The sequence below is a fragment of the Camelina sativa genome, chromosome 1 (genome assembly GCF_030686135.1).
Source record: "Camelina sativa cultivar CO46 ecotype springtype chromosome 1, ASM3068613v1".
Classification (NCBI taxonomy): domain Eukaryota; kingdom Viridiplantae; phylum Streptophyta; class Magnoliopsida; order Brassicales; family Brassicaceae; genus Camelina; species Camelina sativa.
In genome coordinates this window covers 9,147,178-9,155,790 of record NC_141880.1, presented here as the reverse complement: position 1 = coordinate 9,155,790, position 8,613 = coordinate 9,147,178, and the positions used below count along the sequence as shown (strand labels likewise).

The window sequence follows — 8,613 nt, the reverse complement described above, 5'->3', positions numbered from 1 at the left end:
CACTAAACTTTGAAATATTATATATTTGGAATTAGATTTTAGAAAACGATTGATGGTGGGATTTCTTCTCCGTTTTTAATTGAAATTTCATCTCAGAATGACTCTATATACTCTTTTTAATTGATAGAGAGAAGGTAATAGTTTATTTAGAATTAGAAGTGTGTGCACACACAGATATGCATATAAAATTTTACTTTTATATTATATAGTTGCTGAAGATTGACTTGGTAAAATTAATTTATGCTCCTTTCTATGCGGTGTTAATGTTATTGGACCTAAACTCAGTGCGAAGTTCCATGTAGAAAGTGATTGTTTCTCAATCAAATAATTTTTTGTATAAATATCTGCATATATATATGTCTAAGATCAAGAACTTCCTGATTAAAAACGACTAACTAAGAAGTAGTACTTCACTTTAACCGAACTTTTACTGTCAAGTGAACTAGGATCATGTACAAACGATCGATCAAAGCAAAAAATGAACGAACTAGCGAGGAAGAACAACACATTAGGTGAAACCAAAAGAAAAACTCAATCCACATCAAAATTACAAAAACTGACAAAGCTAATAATAATAGGCCAGAAATTAAAGTCAGTACTGAGTAGGAACCTAACACATAGCACTTAGAAAAAAGTGAAGCAAGAAAAGTATTAAATAATTAAAGGGGTGGTAATGGTATCAATTATAGTTTAAATCATAGTAGTTGATTTCTGATATACCCTACCACAAAAACTCAAACCGACTTCATTCAAATCATCCCAAAAAAAAAGAGCGCCAAAATAATGAAAAAAAAACGATAACCAAACAAACCAAAATAGGAAAAAACATCTCATGAATTTACCAAAATGAAGATAACAAAAAACATCACACAAAATATTATAGGATACTCTTCGTTATTGTATTAACAAAATCAAAGAGATGAATTTTTGATCAGCTTCTTATACTACTTTCTCTATCAAATCCTAACCAACAAAAAAAAAACTAATTAATAACTTAAAAAGTTGTTCATCGATCGTGTGCGTTGACGAAGAAGAGCTCTATCTCCGGAGGAGCAAAGAAAACGATCTGCCTCCGTCGTAACACGCAGTTCGGTGTGACTCTTTGCTTCTTAGGCGCCGGTGGACACGTCAGCATCTCCGGTATCCTAGACTTCTGAGCTTTCGGGGTACAACAACCGCCGCCTGGTGAAGAAGCTAGCACCGCCGGGGAAGGAGAGGGAGGAGAAAACGAAGTCGTTGAAGAAGAACATGTAGACACAACACTAGATGCAGATGTTTGATCAAGAGTTGTACTTGTGTTGGTGTTGTTGTGTTGTGGAAGTTGTTTCTTGAAATGGCTTCTTGTTAGTATCTTATCAGTTCGATTTGGTTTTCTTGCTTTTTTTGATGCCATCTTTAGACCTTAACCAAGAGGGTTTTCTCAAAAAAGAAAAGAAATAGTAAGATGGTTCTTTTTTTTCTTTTTCTTTGCAAGGTTAGGTGAGAGACATAGAGAGAGAGAGAGAGAGAAGAGGAGACGAGAGTCGTTGCTTACTTGCCTACGTAGCATATATAGTATGAAAATACGAGTCAAAAACTTAGTGGGAGTGTCACTTTAAAGTTTCTAAATTTTGACTATCAAAAGTTTTCACTGAGTCGAACAGAAAAAAGAAAAGAAAAAAAAGTGATGGATTGATCTTTAAAAAGGTGAAAAGAGTATTCTCTTTAAGGATCAAGATAAATGCGTGTAATAACTATGTAAGTCTGACCACATAATAATGGGTACTAAATATAGTTTTATTTGCAATTTTAAAGACTATGAGCATAAGCATTAACAAGAATAGAGGTTGCCCCAAGTGGTAATATCAAAGAAAGATATGTGCCAATGATATAATGAAAACTATGAGTTTTTAATACAAAATTAATTGACGATAAGTATATTTATCCATATCATTTACATAGTATAATTATTATTTTAGGATTTCAGATATAGGATCCTAATACCAGTAGAACAATAAAACATGGATATTTTTTGTAAGGTAACATACATGACGACAAAAAGTCAAGTTAACAGTAGTGCCGGTGGTGCACAGATAAAACAAGGATATCTCTGTATATGGTAACATACATGATGTCATTACTTCAGATTAACAGTGGTGGTGCTGGCTGGTGCACATACTTGAACCCTTTCACAATTCACATGGTGACTGTAACTTTTGGAAATAACTAGTAAAAAAAATTCCAGTTTAATACATATATAATTGGTGTCGGGCGAGAGAGAGAGAGAGAGTCTTCTCACACTGAGCTGAAAGGCCCCCAAATTGGTTAAATATTATTTGGATTTGGATGCACATATGACCCGACAACAAAAAACCGAGAAAATTGACCTTTTTTGCCCATTTCTCTTTATTAATTGTTTTCACTTTTTGAGTAGATGAGGTTACTATTAACTACGTTTTCTCTCACTTTCTGCCGTCCAAATAGTTTTGAGACTAAAACGGCAAATTACTAGTCACATAAAACTTTCATAACCTTATTTTCTATCTGACGGTAAACCAAATCAAGAACATCTATTTTTTAAAATCTTTGAAGACTAAAAAACAAAACATGGAGTATATTACAACATTACACTGCATAAGAAAAGGAGTACAGTTTATATAAAAATAAAAAATGGAATAGAGGGAAAATAATAAGATAAAAGTTAACACAAACTTTGATGTAAGAAGAAAATCACGTGGGCTGACATGCAAATTCAATGTAATACAAGGATAAACTATTTATACGGTTCCATGTATGTACGCCCGCCAACTAACTATTTTCTGATTTTAGTTGAGGTTGTTGTACGAATTTTACTATAAGAGTATCATTTATGCAATACTTTTTCCGTTGTTTGAAATCTTGAATTTTTTAAAAGATGAATTAAAAACTTTAGATCCCTTTTTATAAACACAAAAAAAAAAGTACGAACATATTGTTGCGCGATTGGTTATTGTCATGGGATCCTAAACATAGGATTCACAATGCAAGTGGCATTCCGATAAGTCTTTGGTTTCACACTTGATAAACGAATTACAAAAAGTTCTTAGCAAATAGAATATTCATATAAAAGTTTCATATCAAACTAATTAAATGTGTTACACAAAATAGCTATCGAAACTCTTTTAGAGAGGGCATAGAATATTGGGAGATTACATGTCATAACTCTTTTTGTTTCAGTTTAAGCATCATTACCATTGGTTCTTGGAGATATTGTATAACTCACCTTCGTCCTTCGGCCACCCACATAGCTAACTCTTCCATTATAGCATATTCATTCACACATCAAAAATGATTAGTTCTTTTTGTTTGTAGACTTTTCAAAATTTAATTAGTGATTAGCTTTTCGCAGCTATTTGAAAATATATTATTATAACAATTATTTCAAATTAGTGGCTACTAATAAGAATTTACAATGAATTTAGGTATTGTTCAACTCTTAAACATTTCAATTAAAGAGAAAATAAATAAAAAACAGATTCCCCTTCAATGTTAAGCGTACACCAGGGTGCAAACGTTTGGTATAATCACACTAATATATAGTGTGATAACGTGAAAGTAGGTCAAGAACCGTGAATTTCTAATGGATGTCCCGTCACAAAGCATACTTGAGAGAACCATCTTTAAATACTTTTCTAACAATTTGTATTTTTATAGTCTCTAAAGTTGGTGATGATATACATCTCCAAAGTCCATCTTTCGATCTCCAACGTCCAAAGACAAAAGGCTACAAAGATGTAAGTGAGCTTCAATCCGTTGTGTCATTCGTTACTAATTGGCAAAAGGTTCCGAAATGGGTGTTTCTGTTATCATCGTCATTGGAGTTAAGAGTGATTCTTTTGGATATTAAGCTTAGTAATATGAAATGTAGTGAACTTAAGCTTGCTGCATTTTTACTGAAATATATTTTGGGATTCTATATGCTTGAAATGTAAACGTAACATATCTGTGATCGTAATTTCTCGTTCGAGAATACAAGTTTCGATGTACAGTAGGGATTTGGATGAAGTTTGCAATGTAAAATCATTCTAATCGTATTCACTCACAGTAGAATAATTTACAATTACTTCTATGTTATTGTTCAACGTCTTAAACAAATCAATTACAAAATTCAGACTCCCTCTAAGATGTGTACAAAGATGGCAGAATGATAAAGACATGAGATGCAGTTTAAAATTGGAAAACCCCAAAGTTTCTTCTGCTTGCATAATGATATTTCCAGAATCGTGCTAACAAGTAGTTTGATCTAGCCGTTCATTTTTTCTGATATTATCACCTGGTCAGTTTAAGATGTGATAGTCGAAGTGAAAAAGGGCAAGAAACAATACCTAACAAGTAACAACTATTCTACCATTTGTATTATACTGTCTATTGATACATATACGTCCAATGGTTTTGTCCCTACATATAAAATAATGTCTGAAGCATTGTTAAGAGAATCCATTCATACCAAAAACAATAACTAACAGTAACAAAGAACATATATACAGAGTAATGCTCCATACTGTTTTTGTTTTCTCACGAAACTATAATATCAATGAAGACAAATTGCTTTTACTAGTCTGTTTTACAAATTACTACAAAGATTCCAAAAACGATTCATCTTTTCAAGGTTCCTGACGACCTTGAGACGGTGACGGTATAACAACATGTCTCTGAGACAAGAGTATCAATCAAGATTTCTCTTTCAACAACTTTAGTAAAGCATAATAATGTTACAATCCAACAAGGGTTCTTACGATAAACAACACGAGTGGATCAAAAGATCATTAAGCACCCATTTGATTCAAAACTTACTTCTAATTGATTCCAGGTGCATGAAAAATCTTGACCAATACAGCACAACAAAATCTAAAGAATGGATAAAACCCGCTAGTATTCTTGACCAGATAGTACATGAAAACCGGAACCATCAATGCATCGGAATTGTGATCTTAGGATAACCATTTAGAAGAGGTATGATTGTAAGTACCATGAGAGAGAGAGAGAGAGATGTTGTATCACCTTCCTCTTGATAGTGCCTCCTCTAACTCCTCAATCGATGAAGGAAACAATTCTATGTAACGGCTCCCAAGCGTCTTCCTATCCTTAACCATTGCAGCCCGTGACTCTTCCGCATTCCTAAACTCCACAAACGCTTCCCCAGTGGGTCTCCCTTCACCATTAACAGTAACATGAACAGAGTCTTCAGACAGATCAAAATCTTTGAAGAAGTCAAGTATGTCTTCCTTTCCCGCTGAGAACGGTAATCCTCTCAATCTCAAGATACCCGTATGCTCAATGTTCTCTTTCCCATCATCACTAGACCTAGCCCTCTGCACATGTCTGCTGCGAGTTGGACTTGCACCACTAACTCCGCCTCCACCACCGCCATTTCCACCTCCACCCCCACCGCCATTGCCACCTCCACTGCCACCACTAGCCATACCATGGACACGAGATTCCGCAACCTCATTAGCAATAGCCTTATAGTACTCTTGTTTAGTACTCCTAAAAACTTCGACATATCTCCTTCCCATGTTCTGCCTGTTCTTATGAAGAGCAAAATCAACCTGGAGGGGATAACCAAGAACGCAAAAGGCTTCTCCAGTGAGCTTATTGTTCTTGTGAATAAACAAGACATCGACCACATCTAAACCGTGAAAAAACTCTACTACATCAAGCTCAGCGCAGTCAAAGGGTAAACCACGGAGTCGAACCACAGGAAAAGGAGGAGGTGGAGGAGGAGGAACAAAACCATAAGGGTTATTATACATAAAGCCAGAACCAGGATGAGGTCCATAGAATGGTCCAGGAGGACCTTGATCAATCATTCTTTGACGCTTAGGTCCCATCTCACGCCCATCAGGACCATCTCCATATCTACATTCACCACACAACATATCACAACTAAAGTTCAAAACTTTCTTGAACAAACAACTTCTTATATAAAACTAAAGCAAGACTTTTTACACTACACCATTCAGAGAGAGATCACAGGTCAAATAAGTTTCCTAAAGAACAGAACAAGTAACATTAACAGAAGATGAAACTGAAGTGATTCAGGATTGAATTGAAACGAATACAAATAAACCCTAATTGCGGGGGGAACTAATGAAATCAAAAATCATTGGCGAACAAATCAGAGATAATTATAGGGCTTACCCTCTGTAGAACATAATCTTTCCCTACGCTGTGTCGCCTGTTTCTGGATGATCAAATCGATTGGAATTTTCGAGGAGCTTCTTCTTCTTCTTCTTCGTCTTCTCTGAGCCTTCGAATTCGACACCGTGCCCTTCGAAATCTTTCTTGATTAAAAAAAAGCGTTACAATTACAAGGAAACAAATTAGAAGGAAAATAAAGGATATTGGGCTTATAAAAGGCTTGGGCTTTTAATACAATCAAGATAATCTTGCTGGATCAGCCTTCGTGCGAATTTTGTTGTTTGTAAATGTTAACGTGCTCTATAAGTCTATATAAACCTTAAATTAGTACCTAAATCAAAAAAGTCGCTTTGGCCGAGTGGTTAAGGCGTGTGCCTGCTAAGTACATGGGGTTTCCCCGCGAGAGTTCGAATCTCTCAGGCGACGATATCTTTTTGGACCAAAAGTTCTTTTCATTTTTTGATAAAACATGTTTTGGTTTTTTTTTATACACGTACAGTAGTGCCGGTGCTAGAAAATGTTTGAGGCGGGTTTCTTTAAATCCTGCGAGTTACAACTTTTATAAATATGGATTGGTTATGGTATAGTGGCTACAACATATGGCTAAAACGTTAAGCTTTTTTTTTTTTGGGGTTAGAGAGAGTATAAATGGTCAAGATGATCAGAGTAGTGAAAACAAATTATTTTAGTGTAACAAAGACCTAATATTAATTTTAAATATTTATATGGCTATCTTTAACACACAAAAAAAAAATATTTATATGGCTATCACGGACCAATGTGAAACCATCAAAGAATGTATTCGTGATTCACAAATGTGGTAGAAAAAGTATATATTGATCATCGAAGAATGTATTCACCCAAGTTTACATCTAAAGGAGGAGTTGTCCCATGATCAATATCTTTTTGGGGAAAATTGTGAAATAGTTACACTGTAGCGTGTGTAGACTAATTCATTCAATTAACTATAAAAAAATTATAAAACAAGTTTTTAAATAGAAAAATAACATCATGGCCAATTCCAAAAGCAAATAGTTTGGAAGAACAAAAATACTATACACATACATACATGCATTTGTATACACACACACATACAAAGACTTTTTACATTATAAAATATAATAACATTTTTAAAAGTGAAATTAACACGAGGTGCGTATATAGATAAAAATGTCTGAGAAGAGAGAACAAAGCATACATATAAGACACACTAGAGAGATTAAAGAAACGCACTTACACAAAAAAGGTTCATATACAAAAATCCACACACACACATACACACTCGTTCTTGCTCGGGAACATGTACTGATTTATTTTAATCTAATCCGATTCGAACCAATTAATAGCAAATCAACATGTTCTATACATTATTTTGACTTTCTGGCCCAATCTTTCCAAGTTCATACATTGCCACCAATGCAATTTCTTTTCAAACCCACTAATTTTGACCCATTCGTCTTACAATGTCGCATCTTACTACGACAACATTTTGGTATTGTTAAGATCAGTTTCTAATTTTCTATGCATGAGAAACTACCAATATGTCATAAGAAACAACAATTAAATCAAGAATACCCTTTAACAGGAACAAAAGAAAATCATATCGAATAGGAAAGAAAAAGTTACTTGCTTGGTCGTAGAACTACATTTCTATATAACCAAATCTTCTTGATCAAATCCAAAAATAAAATTTAGAATCCGCCGCCCATATATTAAAGAAGATCATAAACCATTATATGCACCCGATCATGGTTTCGACCAATAAAACAAAGCCACTAGCTAGGTTAACGTAATGTTATTACATAGAAATATCTTATAGTACTAAAATAGCCTGTAGACACACTAAACTCTATGACTAAATATACTACTATTTTCACCATTTTGTAGAACATTGGCCATTCACGTGTACTGGTGTGCATATGATATACCCGCAAAGTACTGTATAGAGCCTATAGACCTCAACAAATTAGGCCATCTTATCAGTGGTTATAGACTTGTAGTTGCGGGTTTTCTTACTACTCAAGGTATATAATTAACATCTAAAAAGATAGGGGAATTTCAAATTTGCAACAAGCTATATCTAATTTAATTAGTGAATAAGGTTATATAGCTCATAATTTTTATATATAAAAGGCATGTTTTAAATATAAAATACTAGGTTCAGAGTATTATTTTCAAAATATCTTCAAATTTTGAGATTAAAAAAGGTCACATACCCTAGTATTTTACATCCAAAAAATATTGTTTAAAACAAACGAATGCCATAATTTTGAAGACTACACATACATAGTTTTTTGGATAGTTGAAAATAGTAATAATGAGAACTAGCTTCTAAAATTAGGCCATAATGAGAATATAGGGTTTGATGCTAGCTATGGATTCATGAAGTAAGCTTAGCTTCTAAAATTACCTGAACATAAAAATTAAAGGGTTTAAACATCCACCAACATCGGA

At 33.9% G+C, this 8,613-nt stretch overlaps 2 protein-coding genes and 1 non-coding gene across 3 annotated transcripts; 1 reads left to right on the top strand and 2 right to left on the bottom strand.

The window, feature by feature from the left end:
* Positions 1-816: 816 nt before the first annotated feature.
* LOC104785911 (cyclin-dependent protein kinase inhibitor SMR13-like) lies at positions 817-1,559 on the bottom strand. Its single transcript, XM_010511200.3, has one exon. It carries the CDS (start codon positions 1,391-1,393, stop codon positions 1,007-1,009), a length of 387 nt encoding a protein of 128 aa, XP_010509502.1. The 5' UTR covers positions 1,394-1,559; the 3' UTR covers positions 817-1,006.
* A 3,123-nt stretch (positions 1,560-4,682) lies between these two features.
* LOC104785900 (uncharacterized) lies at positions 4,683-6,367 on the bottom strand. The gene is made up of 2 exons (XM_010511190.3): positions 6,160-6,367; positions 4,683-5,877 (listed from the first exon to the last, which is right to left on the bottom strand). Exons 1-2 carry the CDS (start codon positions 6,171-6,173, stop codon positions 5,016-5,018), a joined length of 876 nt encoding a protein of 291 aa, XP_010509492.1. The 5' UTR covers positions 6,174-6,367; the 3' UTR covers positions 4,683-5,015.
* A 136-nt stretch (positions 6,368-6,503) lies between these two features.
* Positions 6,504-6,585, top strand: TRNAS-GCU (transfer RNA serine (anticodon GCU)). The gene has a single exon. It is a non-coding gene; the product is annotated as a tRNA-Ser (tRNA).
* The last annotated feature ends 2,028 nt before the right edge of the window (positions 6,586-8,613 follow it).